At 39.6% G+C, this 18719-nt stretch overlaps 2 protein-coding genes across 2 annotated transcripts in view; both read right to left on the reverse strand.

The window, feature by feature from the left end:
• The window catches only part of LOC134659156 (GILT-like protein 2), a 186962-nt gene that overhangs the window by 130039 nt on the left and 38204 nt on the right, over positions 1 to 18719 (reverse strand). The gene's annotated exons all lie outside the window — the stretch shown is intronic.
• Positions 1 to 18719, reverse strand: part of LOC134659181 (steroidogenic acute regulatory protein-like) — a 40736-nt gene that overhangs the window by 5075 nt on the left and 16942 nt on the right. The window contains exons 10-12 of the mRNA XM_063514814.1: positions 18352 to 18456; positions 17521 to 17634; positions 2876 to 2967 (exon numbers count right to left, since the gene is read on the reverse strand). Coding sequence (XP_063370884.1) covers positions 2876 to 2967; positions 17521 to 17634; positions 18352 to 18456 — 311 coding nt within the window. The remainder of the gene's footprint in view (positions 1 to 2875; positions 2968 to 17520; positions 17635 to 18351; positions 18457 to 18719) is intronic.

Below are 18719 nucleotides of genomic sequence, written 5' to 3' on the forward strand. Positions count from 1 at the left end.
TTACATTGCTACTGACATATCCAGCTTGACAGACTATATATATGTATGTCGGCGGCCGATCGTAAGATCAGGCAGATCGTAATGTTCCTGTGTAATGTTTTGACGATAGTGACATTAAACCAATACATATATAGGTAGGATAGGTTCGTTAGGTTGCTTTAGATGCCCGAAGGGCAAACTGCCCAGAAATAGGAGCCCCGCGTAGCGGGGCTCCGTCGACTCAGGGAACGGGTCAAAGATTTTCACGTTTCACGATATGCCTGATCTTACGATCGGCCGCCGACATATAGACCAACGTCACTAAGTGTTTGAGCAATACATTTTCTCTGCTCTAATCACCGCATTAACTATATCATTATCTTCTGCCTTCCTTTTATAATTCTCCAGTGGTTCAGGCAGTTCATTAATTAATATAAAACAATCTTCTTCTTTCGTTATATAATTAATCACATTTTCAAGGTCTCTACATTTCTTCTGTTTTATTGCAGGACATTTTAAATTAAGTCTTGTAAAAACATATCTGTGGCATTTCCGGTATAACAAGTTGAGATGCTTATGTTTTCTTTCCCGTCCGTATTCAACACAAGCGAAAATAGGTTTAGTTCTCTGCAATAATATCTTTTCGATTTCTTCATTATAGTTCTCCGGCGAATACACAGTGAAATATATCTTCTGATTTTCCATTTAAATAATTGTATTAAAACTCGTTGTTATTGCACACCTCGACACCTCGTCACTCAAAAGATCTCGGTCTTCGTTTTGTTCACTCGCGGCTGGATTCCTTTCTATTTTTTACTAATAGTGAAACTTGCAGGCAATGTTTGCCATGGTATATGTTGCACCGGTTTACAGTATTAATTTAAATAAATAAAAGTGGGACGTATGGCAGTCCTCGCTCGAAACGGAATGATGACTAAGTCTCCGAATGCAAAAATAGCATGGACAGATAAAGAGGTGACGTCTCGGGTTATCGTCGAGTTACGTAGATGAGTTACGCGCATTGACATATATCTCAGGACGGGCCTTACCGGCACTAGAAAATCTAGAAATGGTACTAGTTCAGCGGTGTCACTCACGAATTCGAGCCAATCATGGAGTCTAACGCAACTATTTGCGACCAATCGCGCGCGTGATGCGAACTCATCAACCAATCGCGTTGTAGCGATGTCACACCGGTATCAGCGTAATTCGTCCCATTCGTTTTTCGTTCATTTCTTATGTCCGTCTCATTCTGTGTTCGTCACTCATTCTTTATTCGTCTCGATCGCTATATGTCCCTATCGTCTTAAGTACAATTATGTAACCTGTCTCTTTCTTAACAAGTCTTTTTCGTTTTTCGTCACGGTCTTCCTAGGACTATGTCTTTGTTTGTGTCTCTCTTTTTTGGTATCATTCGCACTTTATCTTTAGTCACTTTCGTTATTCGTCTCACTCTTTTTTTGTCTTTAATGGTAACTCGTTCCGTTCTTTTTTGGGCACGTTCGCTAATCGTCCCGTACTAGTAGGTCTTAGTTGCTATTCATATGTCCTCCGGATCGGAATTCATAAACAAATTGAAGTTTATATGTCCCGTACATATACAGAACGGAAAAAAATGAGGGCCCTGAAGGGTCTGGGGCTTAAGATACTTAAGATAGTTAATTTTTCTCAAGATAAACATTATTTCATATGAAAAAATAAGAATAACTGCATTCATAGATTTTGATATGCCGTCAATAATCGTCATGGTATTCGTTTACAATAAAATCATGGCCAACATCAAGATATTGGCCATGATTTTTGAAACGCAAATTTTCTAATTCCGCAGCCACAAAAACTAAGAAAACGAGACGCAAAACGAATGTAACGAACTTAGAATTAGACTGAAAATGAATGAGACTAATCACGAATGTGACTAATAACGAATGCATGAAAAAAAATGAGACGAATAAGTGAATGAGACAAAAATCGAAAGGGAATAAGAAAGAATGAGTCCTAGGAAGACCGTGACGAAAAACGAAAAAGACTTGTTAAGAAAGAGACAGGTTACATAATTGTACTTAAGACGATAGGGACATATAGCGATCGAGACGAATAAAGAATGAGTGACGAACACAGAATGAGACGGACATAAGAAATGAACGAAAAATGAATGGGACGAATTACGCTGATACCGTCACACCGCTGTACTGATCCCATTCATGCCCCATTCTTATTGCCCGTAAGGCCAGTCCTGAGATATATGTATGTCAATGGTTACGCGTTACTCTTCGGATAAATGCAGTGAATGTCTGATAGATGTTCAATATATTATATACTAGCGACCCGGCATCGCACGGGTTAACAAAATATACACCTAAACCTTCCTCAAGAATCACTCTATTGATAGGTGAAAACCGCATGAAAATCCGTTCAGTAGTTTTGAGTTTATCGCGAACAAACAAACACAACAGACAGACGCAGCGGGGGACTTTTGTTTTATAAGTTGTAGTGATTCGTAACCAAAACTCACAAATTACGTCTACAAGTTACACATTACGATACCGCATGAAAATCAGTCCATTAGTTTTCGAGTTTATCGCGAACATACAAACAGACCCGGCGGGAGAGTTTTATTTTTACGCCTGTATGGGACCAATTTACGGGTATCTATTTGTACCCGTGAATGGGTCCTAGCAGGTGTATTACATAACAGCAAACTTCTCCAAAGGACCTCTACGTGTTGGATCTGTATCCCCACGCGCGCCTATCAAATGACCGGGATGTATATACCCGTGAATTCATAAGAGATACAAAATACAAATACAAATGTTTATTTCTTATAAAGTGTAGTAGGGATGTGTAAAAAGGGTATATGTTCCACCAATGACCAGTGTCGATGTTAGAATGAACTTACCTGACAAACTCCTTGTTGGGGGGATACCCGGGCACTGTGACACTGACCCCACTGCTGATGTAGCTGTAGGGGTCCGATTCCACCACCATCCCCTACGACAAAAATAGTTGTGTGAACTTTTGGGCCAATACAATTCATATTTATTTTCACACCACCTATTCGGAAAAGAGCTTTTTCTTCCCTACTAGGAGGGATCAAAGTGGCACTTTTCCTCCCTGCTAGGAGGGATCAAAGTTACACTTTTCTGTTCTAGCACACTATTTTTACATTTTTTTTGCACATTTTTTTTTTTTGCTTATATAATCTGTTTAAGAGGCCGGTATCGATTTTAGCAGCAAAAATGTAAAATTGATAGATTTAGTCGATGAAATTGTACACCTTTTGTTACGTAATAGAAATAACAAGTACTGGTATCTATTAGCACGTCTTCTTATCTTGCACTTGTACAGATCATTTTTTTGAAAACAGACTCACTAAATTAGTAATGTTTTTTTTTTCTGATGGACGTTTAGGTAAACGCGCGCAAAGCACTGATTTAGTCGATCTTATTTGGAAATTTCGTAAAGTTTGGACTACTAAAAATGGTAATTTTGTATTACACATATCCTGTACTCCAACTTTCATAGACTACATTTTTGTTATATGATATTGAACAAGAGTAAATGAAAGTTAGACGAAATCAATTTTCACCAGAAATTACTTCAAAACAAGTGATTTTTTTTCGTGAAAATCGACTTAATTTCAACGTAATTTTGATACTTAAACAATCTACAACATTTCCTGAAACTGTTCTGATACATAATTTTGTATAATTTACCATTATAATTTTTTGATGATATTTTAAATACTGCCCCTTCTCGTCATATATTGCCGGTGACGCACGCTCGAGACCTCATTATTAAAAGGCAAGATGAGAAGACGTGCTAAAAGAAACCAATACTTGTTATTTAGATATTACGCAACAAAATGTGTACAATTTCAACAACGAAATCTATCAATTTTACATTTTGACTCTAAAATCGTTAACGGAGCCTTAAGCATCAGATTGTGTCAACACTAAGATTATTTTATTTTCCTCATAGTTGATGCGAAAAGCAGTATGTGTCACACGGTACCAAAATGATTTCGCCTTGGGCGTTAACACTTGAATCCCTCATTACGCTCAGGATTCAATGTACGCCCTTGACGGAAATATATCATTTTGATCCCTTGTAACACAAACTACTATTTCTTTCCGAGATTTGACTAAGTATCTCTAGAACGAGGTGCAATCATAATATTCATAATCATTCACTTGTTTTTAACCGACTTCCAAATCTCAAAAGGAGGAGGTTCTCAATTCTGTTGTATGTATTTTTTTTGTTTTGTCTTTTAATGTTTGTTACTCCATATCTCCGTCATTTCTGGATCAATTTTGAGGATTATTTTTTATTATTATAGTTATTTTCGATACAAGTGAGAAAAAGAGGAAATCCGAAACGAGTGGCGATAAATTAAAACACGACCGAAGGGAGTGTTTTAAATCGGCACAAGTTGCGAATTACCTATTCGCACGTGTATCGAACAACGTTTTACAGTACATATGGCACTTTAAAGTTTCGACATACGCACGAAATGTGCTATTTTACGCACTAGTGCGGAAAAGTACATATGTACTGTGAAATATATTTTACAACTACTTATGTAATAAAACACTTAAATACTACCTACAAAACTAAACTAAATTAAACAGCAATAGAAAAAGTAAATAAAAATAATAAATAATAATGACAAATAAATAAAATTATATTAAAGGAAAAATTGACAAATTCACCGCTTCCGGCAAGACACGAACTTGCGACCTTTTCGTACACCGGTCCATTTCCATTCCATCCGGTCCCCATTTTCCGGTGGTCCGGATTCCATTTCATTTCCAATATTTATAAAAATGTAGTAATTAGTTTATGATTCACTAGCGACCCGCCCCGGCTTCGCACGGGTTAACAAATTATACATAAACCTTCCTCTTGAATCACTCTATCTATTTAAAAAAACCGCATCAAAATCCGTTGCGTAGTTTTAAAGATCTAAGCATACATAGGGACAGACAGCGGGAAGCGACTTTGTTTTATACTATGTAGTGATTTGCCTTCACTTGGTAAGATAGATCTATCCCCGATCCTGAACATTCTGTAGTATTCGTAATCACCCGAACACACCTTATGTGAGTAATAATAATAAGTGGTAGTGCCTTTAAACCAATATTTATGCGGAAATAAAAATACGCGGGGAAATATGTATGGGAGCCCTCAAGACACCAGAAGGGATTTTAAGTGGACTGTATGTTAGGAAATTAAAATAAGAAAGTACTTGTTTGACGCCCAGATTTAAGGATTAGGAGAAATGCCTGCGCACATACCTGGTGATCTCGTTGTAGGATTCTTCAGCTGGCCAGCACTTTATAAAACTTTTCCCAAACTTCAGCGTCAGTACACCTGTGCCACTTTCACTCCGTTTGTAACAGTTTTTGCTAATTTCACATTACATTTTGATTTATTTCAATTAGAAGATGCGTTTAGGTCCGCATCGATTCAGGAACTGATTCGCCAAGATGGCGTCTCATAGGACTGCCGTGAAGCGAGACGGTAATACGGCTTTGTGCGCGTTGGCAAAGGATAGGTAGCTTGGAAGGGTATAGAACGTTTCACAAGTACCTACATTTAAAATAAAGGAAAAAACTACCTTAAATAAAAATATCAAATTTGAAACTCAACATCCCCCCGGCCTTGAAGGAACCCTTCAAAGAAAAGGATGTAAAGAGCCAAAGTGCTCAAACTATAAAAAATATAATCACGGCATATGGTCATTGTGCCAAGTTACTTGCTAAGTTCGTAGTAAAAGTACAAAACAATAAATTAACCTAACACCTCAACCAAAGAAAAAAAAGGTTAAAAAATAATAATGCACAACAATCGTGCCAATAAACTAAGAAGTACAACGTACATAAAGCTAAGCTAACTTAAGTATTATATTTAATTGGTCTATATCAGACGCGAGCTAAACCTAAGATTCTTAACTAAATAAGACTCCTATTGAGTCGGTAACGGACATAACCGTATGACTGGACGTTTATACGTTCCAGTCTTCGTCTTTACTTCCGCCACGCGTATGATTCCGTCTTGGCTATTAGGATAGACGTTGGTTATAATTCCTATTGGCCATTGTAAAGGCGGAGCGTTATCAACGCTTAATATTACTACGGTACCAATTTTAATTGGATTTGAAGGAGTATTCCACTTTTCACGTTGTTGCAAATTATGTAAATACTCCGTTTTGAATCGCTTCCAATACGACTGCACTAGTGAGTCCATTAATGAAAACCGTGACAGCAAATCGGGGCGTTTATCAGATAAATCAGCCGCGGGTAAAAATTCCAACGGAGACGTGGTCAAAAAATGAGAAGGAGTAAGCGCGAGCGGTTCGGAAGGATCAGAGCTTAAAGCATACAAAGGACGGCTGTTATGTAAAGCTTCTACCTGAGTAAGGACTGTTTCCATCTCCTGAAAGGTTAGGATCTGCTTTCCTATTACTCTGAACAGTAAGGTCTTGGTGCTTTTTATGTTAGCTTCCCATATACCTCCGAAATGGCTAGCGGTAGGAGGATTCATTTTCCAAGTAATGCGATGTTTCGCGAGCTCGTCGCTGAAAGTTTTATAGTAATCATCCGATTGTAAAAGATCGTGAAGCTCTTTAAAATAAGCCTTTGCGGATACAAAATTTGTCCCGTTATCCGAGTAAACAAAGCTACAGGGACCTCGTCGCGATAAAAAGCGCTTGAAAGCGTCTATGAAACAAGCAGAGGTTAGATTTGAGGCCAGTTCTATGTGAACGGCTTTCGTAACGAGGCAAATAAAAAGGCATATATAAGCCTTAACGCTGCGTACGCCACGTTTTCTGTAAGGAGTAACATACAGAGGTCCAGCAAAGTCTATACCCGTATGCATAAAGGCCTTACATTGCTCTAAGCGACATTTCGGCAAGTCTGACATAAGAGGAAAAGTAGGTCTAGGATTTAACCTAAAACAGCGGTTGCATTTTTGTGTGCGTTGCCGAACAACGCGACGCGCGGATATAATCCAAAATTTAGTTTTTAATATTGCAACTAAATGTTGAGGCCCTGCGTGCAGGTTATTGCGGTGATAAAAATCAATTATTAAATCTACGATATGACCTTTTTTAGGTAAAATTATAGGGTGCTTAGATGCGTAATCGAGCGATGAGTTCGATAAGCGACCTCCAACGCGTAAAATTCCATCAGAAAGGAAAGGAAACAGTTTCTGTAACTTTAACGAGCATTTGCGTCCTTTTGAAATGGATTTCATGTCAGCTGAGAAGTGTGCATCTTGTACCGCTCTTATAATTTCAAGTTCAGCGGTATTTCAACATTAATACCTTACGCGCTCATGATCCGAACACAATCAAGTTATCAGATTTCTTACGCACACTACAACTATCACAATTTGTTAATGGACCTACCCATTTTACTGATCACTCAGAAACGCAGATAGATCTAATATGTTCAAATACAAAAATAGGACATGTAGCGGTCAACTATATCCCCGACCTCAGTCACCATGCGTTTATCACCTGTGAGCTCAACATTAGGAAAAATAAGCCGGTTCCAAGGTGGTTAGTGTACAGACCGCTTAAGGATATTGATATGCAAAGGTTTAACGCTGACCTTGAATCTATAAACTGGGAATGCTTGGTGTGTGACAACGTCGGCGATACTCTTTTCCATTTCAATATGTCCATTTTACAGCTTTTTGAACTCCACGCGCCGTTAAAAAAAATTCTAATAAAAAAGAAACTTCATCCTTGGATCACACCCACGGTCAGGGAGATGATGCGGCTCCGTGATGTAGCGCACGCAAGATTTCGCCGAACTGGGCTTGACTCTCATAAAAAATATTATAAGGATTTAAAAAACATAGTTAACGCAGCTATTTTTACCGAAAAATCAGCCTTTTATCAGACATATATTACAAGCAATCAAAATAATCCCAAAGTTCTGTGGCAAAATATTAAAAGTAACATAGCCGATTTTAAAAAGCGTAATGAATTGCCTCCTAACTTTAATAATCCAGATCAGATTAACAGCCACTTTCTTAATTTACCTACTAGAAGAGGTGTCACCCTAACCAGTTTAATGTATTATGAGTTCCATAGATTTGGTTCTGCGAAGTTCATGTTAAAACCAGTAGATGAAAGCACTGTTTTGAGGATCATTAAATCCTTTTCAAGCAATGCAGTAGGCACTGACAACATCACGTTGGATATGGTTGAACTTACCTTGCCTAGAACCCTATTTATCATCACAAGTATCATCAACCAATCCATCTGCACTGGTGTTTTTCCAGATGACTGGAAATCGGCGATAGTTAGGCCTATACCCAAAACACCTCAACCTACTGACTTAAAGGACCTCAGGCCTATTAGCATTCTGTGTTTCGTGTCGAAAATTCTAGAAAAAGTGGTATGTCGGCAAGTAACAGATTTTTTAGAAGCAAATAACATATTACCAAATAAGCAGTCTGGATTTCGGAAAGGGCGCAGCACAGCCACGGCACTCCTGGACGTGATCGATGACATACTAACAGCGCAGGATAAAGGAGAGGCATCTATCCTAGTCCTCCTAGACTTTTCCCGTGCCTTCGACACTATAAATATTTCACTATTGCTGTCTAAACTTGCTTACTATGGTTTCGACGTCGGAACCATAAAATGGTTTGATAGCTATCTCTCTGGCCGTTCGCAGAAAGTTGGGCTTCGTAATTATTCTGGACTAACAGATTACTCTTTAAATGTATCTGTAAATTGCGGAGTCCCTCAGGGGTCGATTTTGGGTCCCGTTTTGTTTATTTTGTACGTGGCAGACATTGCTAGTTGTATAAAGAACTGTCACTATCACATGTATGCAGATGACCTACAAATTTATAAAACGTTCCATCCTCGGGAGACACAAACTGCTGTGGAGCTGTTGAATCAGGATCTTGATCGTATCGACGTTTGGTCTGGACAGTGTGACTTAGTCCTTAACCCCAACAAGTCAAAGTTTCTAGTGCTTGGCACTAAAGGCCAAGTTGACAAAGTCACCAGGTTTGATATTAATGTTATGCTCGGGAGGGAACGCCTCGAACGAGTCTCTGCAGCCCGTAACCTCGGCCTACTCTTAGACGAGGGCTTGCGTTTTGAACAAAATGTACTCGATGTCGCTAAAAACTGCTACTATAGATTGAAAGTACTATATCAGGTTCGCCAATATCTCAGTGTCGACCTTAGAATAAAATTATGCGACACTTTAATATTATCCAAACTCAACTATGTCGACACTGTGATTAATGGTTGCTTACTGGCGCGTTCGAAGGCACTCCTTCAACGCATCCAGAATGCTTGTGCCCGTTTCTGTTTCCCCATCCCTCCACGTACTCATGTCACCCCTTATCTTAACAGTGGTAAGATGTTGAAAATGGAAGCACGTCGTTCGTTGCATTTTGCGACCCTACTTTTCGGTGTAGTAAAATTCCAACAGCCCCAATACCTTTTTAACAAGTTGTCGTTCTCCTCCCGCCCAATGAGAGATGCCATTCGACTTCTCTGTCCGAGACGCGGCGGTTGCGCAGCGTTTCGTGGCAGTTTTCGCTATTCTGCCACGAAATGCTGGAACAACATACCCCCTCCAATACGTAACTTAAAAACATTACATACTTTTAAACTTAAATTTAAACAATATCTTTTCAGCTTGCAACTGCCGTGTTCTTAGCGTTCCATGCAGCTTAGCTATATAATTTATTGGTAGGTATATTTTACTTACTTCCGGCGTAATACGGTGCATAAAAGATTTTTTTTTTTTTTCTTTTGTTGGTTAAAGCCGTCAATCGTTGCCTTTTCTGTAAACCTATTTACAACTACCAACTCACCTATTTTATATTATAATTCTTTATTTATTCGAGTTCCCTTTTTTATGTATATATGCTCCACTATATTTAATATTATACTAAATACATGCTTTGCCTGACTATATATATTTACATATTCCCAACCCACTCACTTCCATATCAAATTTCACTTTGTTTCTTTTTCTTTGTCTTCATGTATAAGTTTGTAATTTGTGTTAAATATTAATTAGGTACTGAATCACATTTTGACACTGCCTTTACTGTTCTGAGCTATCTTCTTGCCCTGGGCTCCACGGAAGACCAGCGCTATAGCATATATATTATGTTACAGCATATGCTGAGTGGTGTCCATTTGTAGCCTCTATAGCAGCATCAATACTACGATTATTATTGCATGTTAGTTTAAGCTACTAATAGTTTTAACTGTTTAGTGTATAAGATCTTCTTTCTTAAATGTATATGTGTGGTGCTGTATGTAGATGGTTTTTGCAATAAACGTTTTTCTATTCTATTCTATTCTATTCTATTTAGGTCATTAGCGGTAATTACATCATTTCGCGGTAACTTCTTTAGAAACCGAAGCACATAAACAGAAATTCGAAGAAGTTTGTTCCAAGTAGAACAGCGAAGGGCGAGCGTCAAAAGAGGGTGATCAATTTTAGTGACCTCCGTGGTCACGTGGGACAAAGTTTTCTCTTCGGGCAGGTGCGACCGATTTGGAACGAACCTTTGCATAGGCCAGCACTCTACGGGTTGTGATAACCAAGCGGGACCTTTAAACCAAAGCTCATGCTGGAGCAATTGCGAAGGAGTAAGACCACGTGACACGCAGTCACCAGGGTTTTGCGAACCTGCAACGTGATATAAGTTGTCAGGTGAAATATTTGTTTGAATTTGCGAAATGCGATTAGCGACGTAAGTGTCAAATCTATGTGGAGAGGCGACCGACCAACATAAGGCGACCTCTGAGTCTGAAAATGCATAAATATTATTTATTTTATGCCTATTCGACATAGTCCCGTAAACTTCCTTAAGAAGTTTAGAAAGAAGTAATATTCCGCAAAGTTCCAAACGAGCAAGAGTGACTTTGGGTTTAGCGGAAGCGACTCTAGACTTTGAGCAAAGCAACGTAACCACGGGCGGCTCGTCGCTATTCACGACGTGTGAATATATAACACAGCCGTATGCGGATTCGCTGGCGTCGGAAAAACCAACCAACGAAACTTGAGACCTCATTTCAATGCCTAAATGACGAGGAAAATTAAGCTGAGATATTTGCGGTAGCTCGGCTAAATATTGTTGCCACTGCTTAACAATGTGCGAGGGGAGCTCTTCGTCCCAATCGATAGAAAGAAGCCAAAGCTGCTTAATAATCAATTTGGCATACAAAATAACTGGGCCGACGAGTCCTAAGACATCGTACAGGCGTGCGGTAGCCGAAAGAATGGCGCGCTTGGTACAAACGGACGGAGGACTCGAAATGTCAAAAACAAAGCTGTCTCGTGCAGGTAACCATTTCAAACCTAAAACCTTAAAAGTACTTCCGTCATCGAAGGAAATAGATTTAGATTGTCGGAGCGACTCAGGTATATGTTCGAGCAATTCGCGTGAATTCGACGACCACTTAAGTAAATCGAATCCACCTGCCTTGAAAAGGGCGATCAACTCATCTGCTATCTTAACGGCTTCCTCGGGTGAAGAAGCAGAAGAAGCGAGGTCGTCCATATAGACATCTCTTTCGAGCACAGAGGCTGCCTTCGGCCATTTGTGCCGCTCATCGGCAGCTAACTGACGTAAAGTCCGAATTGCCAAAAAAGCTGAAGGTCGAAGTCCAAACGTCACACGCGTGAACGTTAACACTTCGAGCGGGTCGGTATCAAAAAACCGATATAAAATCCGTTGATATTTGCGGTGCGAAGAGTTCACATAAATGCATAAGTACATTTGTTTTACATCAGCGAAAAATGCTGTTTTATAAATTCGCACATTTAATAAAATGTGAAAAATATTCGCCTGTAGGTTACATCCAGAATACAAAATATCATTTAAAGATAAACCTGTATCTGTCTTTGAACTTCCGTCCAGGACCGGTCTCACTTTTGTACTTATTTTATCGCTACGTAATACAGGGTGGTGCGGTAGATAAAATCCAGGAGTGTTAGATTCGTCATCAGTTGACGCGCGGGTGAGTATACCTTTATCAAGATAGTCACGAATAACTTCGTCGTATCCAGATTTAAGTTCAGGATTTTTAGCGAATTTCTTTTCCAAAAGTAAAAAACGCCTTTTTGCGGTGTTAAAGGAATCGCCCAATGTTTGAGGATCGTCTTTAAACGGAAGGTCCACGGTATAACTGCCGTCAGTATTACGGACAGTGGTTGAAGCGTAAATATTCTCACATTTTTGATCTTCTGGACTTAAAAAAGTACGCGAAGGTATTTCTTCTACTGCCCAAAAGTTCTCAACGAGCCTATGAAGAGGATCGCTAGTAAACGCGCAAAGAGTGCGAGAAGCGGTAGGCGGGTTAACTATAGCGGCGTCACCCATTATTACGTACCCTAAGGTCGTTTCTAAAGCGGTAGGTATGGTAGGATCCGAACTCTCGATTTTCTTAGAGAGCAATATTTTGCAATAAACATTAACCCCCAAGAGTATATCTATAGGTCCAGGTTCCGAAAAACCATCATCGGCGAGCGTTAAGTCACGAGCAAAATCCACAACCTCCTTATTTACACGCGAGTCGGGTAACTGTGAAGTTATGCGATCTACTATCAGCGGGCGGATCGAATATTTATAAGAATCATCTAATAAAGATGAAAAGGTGAGCGCGGTATTGCCCTTTGTCTTGAGAGTTATTTCTCCCAAGCCAGAGGCTTCAGTAATATGTAGCGGTTTATTCATAGCAAGCGAAAGACGTTTGCAACAAGCGACAGTAATATAGTCCGACATTGATCCCGGATCAATTAACGCGCGAAGTATATGCGTGCGGTTTAAGGAATCAATAACCTTAATTTTAGCGGTTGCGAGTAAAGCGGTGGTTAGGCATGGACCACTATTGTCCTTACATGCCATAGTGCGGATGGATGCGGAATTTACCTCATGAGGAGGCGGCAAGCTATTTTCGACCTTAACTGCGGCAATCGCAGAGTCTACATTAGCTTGAGCGGGGTTATCGGCCCGTACACCTGAACAGGCGGGGGTCGAGTCATAAGCGGTAGCGGGTGCGGGAGTGACAACATTATTTGTTGTCGCGGGAAAACAATTATTAGAAGCGGGTGCGGATACCACTGCACTAACGTTGCAGTGCGATTTCTCTTTCGTATTGAAATGTAACATCGAATGATGTCTCAACGAACAATGAGAACAATGGCGCTTGGAAGTGCAAGCATTCGTCTTATGTTTCACACTTAAGCAGTTGTTACAATAAGCGTTTGATTTTATAAAATTAAACCTGTCGTGCGGTGTCATTTTATTAAAAGATTGACATGAATATAAATGCTCATGTTGTTTATTTTTACACAGTGAACATTTATCGCTAGCGCTTGTGCCGTTGGCCGCATCTGTGTTTACAAACGATTTAGTTTTTTGCAACAAGCGTTGTTTAGCGGAATTATCAACCGGTTTACTAATTGTCGCATTTGGCGAACGGGATAAAACTTTGTTTTGTTCTTTGATAAACTCAATTAAATTTTGATAAGAAGGAATCTTCTCTTTGCGGTATGTAATTTCGAACAATTTAATTGTATCGGAATCCAACTTTTGCAGCGCTAAATGTAACAACATGAAGTCGGTTAAGTCACTCAGATTCAACTGCTTAAGGGCTTCGACAGACGAGTTAAATTTATTTATGAATGAATCCAAGCTGGCGGCGTTGGTTGCGGTTAATTGTTTAAATGTTAGCAGCTGATTAAAATACGCTGACGCTAACGAACGTGGATCATCGTATTTTTGTATTAATGCGTTCCAAATAATTGGATAATTTTCAGCGGTCGTGGGCAAGCCGGAGCAAACATTTGCTGCGTTGCCAATTAATTTGCCAACCAAATAGTACACCTTTTCGCTGTCAGTCAGCGATGCGTTTTCGTGAATAATACTTTTAAACTGTTGGTAAAACAAAGGCCAGTTTTTGACATCTCCGTCAAAAGAAACTAACTCCAATTTAGGCAGGCGGCATTTTGGTTTCGGAGAATTTGCCGGTTCAGAGGGAATCTTGGATTCGTTATCTATCAGAACTTGCTTAATATAACAAAACATTTCTTCAAAGGTCGTCCATGACTCGTAATCTATTTCAGAGTCAGGGTGCAGTTGCAATTGCAATAAATTATATGACTCTAAGACGGCTTGGTAGTCTTCACGCATCTTGTCTAAATTTAATGCATTCGTGTGAAATGCCCTATATTGTGTAGGATCGGTTTCCGCCTTGTAAGCAAGTTCCAAGATGTTTTCTACGCGCTTGTATATAACGTCGCGCCGAACTGTATAGAGGGCTAGCTGATTTTTGTTTGTATTGTAATCATCGCTAGAAAAGCCTTCGCTGCCTTTTCTATTCTTTGAATTCTTTGTCATTTTTATTGAGTAGGTATGAATAAGTTCTGCAATAAAACTAAAATTAAACCGTCGTAAATAAATAATGTACCTACGAGTTATTTGTATGAAGGTGTAGTGTACTATTTAGTTTAGCAATTCGACTAAACGTATTTATAGTATTTATATGGATGGAATAAAATATATGCGATTTAAATAAATGAGTTCCTGTTGAAAATAGGTATACCTAACGAATACTTAGCTGCGGTCAACGCCGTTATATAGCGAACGGAATATTTTTCTACCCGAAATATTTGAGCGAGCGGTGTGGCGTTATACTGTGCCGTGCAATCGTATAGAAGCGAAACGAGCGGAATGAATGAACGTAGCCGAACAAATCCGAACTATCACGAATGACTTGAAATAAGTATTTGCCTATTTCCAAGATGGCTAACAATTATGAAACGTGAACAAAGGAAAAGTGGAACACGTGTTAGATATGAGCGCCGATAGGCATATAGCCGGCGGCGGCGCGCCGGTCATAATTGGTCGGCGGCGGCGGCGAATCGGCGGCGTGGCCTTGAAACACCTTCGATTAATGAAAATAGAATTCAAACCAACATTTTACCGAAAAAACATGTTTTTGCTGTAAGAAAGTTATGAAATAAATGCATTTTTTATTTTCAAGGATTATTTATTGAATAATGGTAAAAAAAAAATTGATATCGTATAAACTGTGGATGCGGAGGCGGTCTTAATCTTGACGAGGCTCTGGTCGGAAGATCTTAGCGATCTTTTGTGCTAAGTTAAAAATTGTGGATTGACTGTATCAGGGAAACGTCGACTGTCGACAAGCAGTCCAAAGAAAATCGAGCTCCGTCATTAACCAATATCGATTCAACAAAACCGATTTATGTTAAAAAGTGAGGCCCAACGCCGAGCTCCATGTAACACCGAAGACTTGATTTCGACGCCTCCCAATGCGAGGCCAGAGGATGAGCTGCAGGTAAGCATACATAAGAATCGAACGCCAAGTGTAAGCTTGGCTGACGGCCGAACGCCTGGAGCGCCGATTGCGGCGCGCTTCTGTGCGAGGCCGAGCTGCAAGAGAGCAGAGCGAGGGCGCAGGCCGATAAAGACTGAAGCCATAGTGTTACAGTTCTGGAGCTTTTCTGCGGGCGCATTCGTGCGACGCCAAAGGCCGAGCTACAATGGAGCTAAGATCGGATAAGGACCAATGCTCAAGCGTTTTAAAACAGGCCGAAAGTTGAGCTCCAAACAGGGCCAAAAACTTGCAGGTTCAGATAGCGGCTTAATTCCATGCGAGCCATGCAAGGCCAAAGATTGAGCTCCGAGAGAGCAAAGCTTGAAATTTGAACAGTGGCCAAGTTTAATTGAGACCCGATTTCGACGCCCTTCCGTGCGAAGCCAACGGACGGACATTTGGACGTGGAAATGCTTAATATCTCAAAATTAACCCCATTTAATACCTTTTAAAGACGTTTAACCATGCTTGCAATGGTTAAATTCGCGGTAAATGACGGATGGTTAGCTGGCAAAATTAGTTATGCATTGGGATCGGTAATCCAAAGATGTGGGTTCGAGTCTCACGTTAGCCAGAGTTGATCACAGTTAATTTTTTCATTGTGATTGACATATGTCTAGTTTATATATACAATCTATAAATTGTAATGTGGAACGTTCCACAATAAAAATGGAAGGAAATCAGTATGTTTATTACAAGCATATTGATGTTAAAATTGATATTAAATAATTTCGTTTTCCCAAGACTAGTAGCGCGGTTACTAGATATATAAGTTTGCATTTGCCTTCGATATTTTTTAATTATATGGGCCTAAAATACCTTTTGAATGCCTATAAACTATTCGAAGTGGCGCCGTTAATGATCTAAACTCGATTAAAAATATATTATCTGATTCCGAAAGTAGTAGTAACTACCAAGGTCACGCCGATGCCACGCCGATAGCGCAGCGTCGGCGGCGGCGGCGCGAAAATTTTGTCGGCGGCGGCGGCGCGCCGGCGCGGCGCTCATATCTAACACGTGTATAAGTATGTTTGTCATAAAAATAAAATAAAATAGGTAATAACCTACGATCTATCGTACTTCGCAACGCGGAGCGGAAACAAAATGAAATAACTGCCGATGCGGGAGATAAAATAGGATAATTTGACAGAATATTTCAGTTACAAAGCACAATGACCATATAGCTAGCGGGATATTTATGACAAATGGTTAAAAATCCGGTACGAATGGACCAAAAATTTATGGTAGTGCCTTTAAACCAATATTTATGCGGAAATAAAAATACGCGGGGAAATATGTATGGGAGCCCTCAAGACACCAGAAGGGATTTTAAGTGGACTGTATGTTAGGAAATTAAAATAAGAAAGTACTTGTTTGACGCCCAGATTTAAGGATTAGGAGAAATGCCTGCGCACATACCTGGTGATCTCGTTGTAGGATTCTTCAGCTGGCCAGCACTTTATAAAACTTTTCCCAAACTTCAGCGTCAGTACACCTGTGCCACTTTCACTCCGTTTGTAACAGTTTTTGCTAATTTCACATTACATTTTGATTTATTTCAATTAGAAGATGCGTTTAGGTCCGCATCGATTCAGGAACTGATTCGCCAAGATGGCGTCTCATAGGACTGCCGTGAAGCGAGACGGTAATACGGCTTTGTGCGCGTTGGCAAAGGATAGGTAGCTTGGAAGGGTATAGAACGTTTCACAAGTACCTACATTTAAAATAAAGGAAAAAACTACCTTAAATAAAAATATCAAATTTGAAACTCAACAATAAGTTTTTGACAAAAATTACATTTTTGGTACAAGCTTTTATCGCTGACTGTACTTTTCTTTCCTCAGACAACTAATACTCATCGAGACAATTCTAAAAACCCCTAACACAATTAGGTTGCGTTGTTTCATCACAGAGTTCCTATGGCCACCTCCTGTCTCCATCATCAGATCAGCTCGATGGTACCATAATATTGCATTGTCACCCAACTTACATATGTATGCAAATTTACAGCTTCATTGGAAGTCGGGAAGTGGGTCAATTTTAACTTGCAAGATTTGACCCGTGCAAACATAGTTAACTACATACATACTTGCATAGGTACATTGCAAATTAAATAAAAGCTTGTAATAAAAAGGTACCTGTTTGTTGAGCGGCGCGCAACGCCGTAAAATGACAAAGTCACGAGGCGCTATGATCCCTTTTCCGCCGCCCGCCGTCACTTGGTATGACAGGTCGATCCCTGATCCAATTTCCTGAAATATAAAAAAAGGATTAGACTTAAAGATAGGTTTAGTTTTTAGGATTCCGTACCCAAAGGGTAAAAACGGGAACCTATTACTAAGACTCCGCTGCGCATCTGTCTGTTTGTCACCAGGCTGTATCTCATGAACCGTGATAGCTAGGCAGTTGAAATTATCACAGATGATGTATTTCCATTGCCGCTATAACAACAAGTACTAAAAACTGAATATAATACATTAATATTTAAGTGGGGCTGCCATACAATAAACGTGATTTCTTTGCCGTTTTTTGCGTAATGGTACGGAACCCTTCGCGCGCGAGTCCGACTCGCACTTGGCCGGTTTTATGACAATAGGAAAACCATGCTGTGCTGCGACAATAATAGTACTAGAATAAATAATAGTACAGAAGATTGACTCTAACAAAACGCGTATACTCTCCTAAGGCCCAGCCATAGAAACGAAACATCCAAAATTAGCCACTGAAATTTGAACCTAAACTGTAGGAAATAGAGATGATTTTGCGTTGTTTGAAAATTTAACGAAACAAAGCAAAAGCGACTCTGTTCCAAATGAACACGGTTTAAATTACATCGAACTATTATACGACAGATATGACCCGCTAACTGTGTGTGTGCGTGTGCGTGTGTGTGTGTGTGTGTGTGTGTGTGTGTGTGTGTGCGTGCGTGTGTGTATGTGTGTGTGTGTGGTGTGTGTTAGTGTATTTACCTTGATAAGTTCACTCCGCAGTATGGTCGGGTTCCAGTCTGGTAGTTTGGTAACGTTCTCCTTGAACTCTCTGAACAGGAACTCCGCAGGGCAGTCTACTAGGCCCTGCAAACAATAATAACTATATGAAAAAAAAATATAGATAAAATATAAGTTATTTGTGTTTTTTATTTTGTTGTCGAAGTTTTTTCGTCGGCATTTGATAGAATTTGGTAAGTTTGAAGCGCTCTTTATTCTGGGATTATGTGTTTATTCCAAACACGAAATTAAACGAGAAAAAAAGTACGTTATCTTCTGTTGCGTAACTCTAGTCTACTAGAATATCATCCCCTATATTTTAGGACATACGGTGTAATTGAAATAGCTCT

This window comes from Cydia amplana, chromosome 24, assembly GCF_948474715.1.
Source record: "Cydia amplana chromosome 24, ilCydAmpl1.1, whole genome shotgun sequence".
Lineage (NCBI taxonomy): Eukaryota > Metazoa > Arthropoda > Insecta > Lepidoptera > Tortricidae > Cydia > Cydia amplana.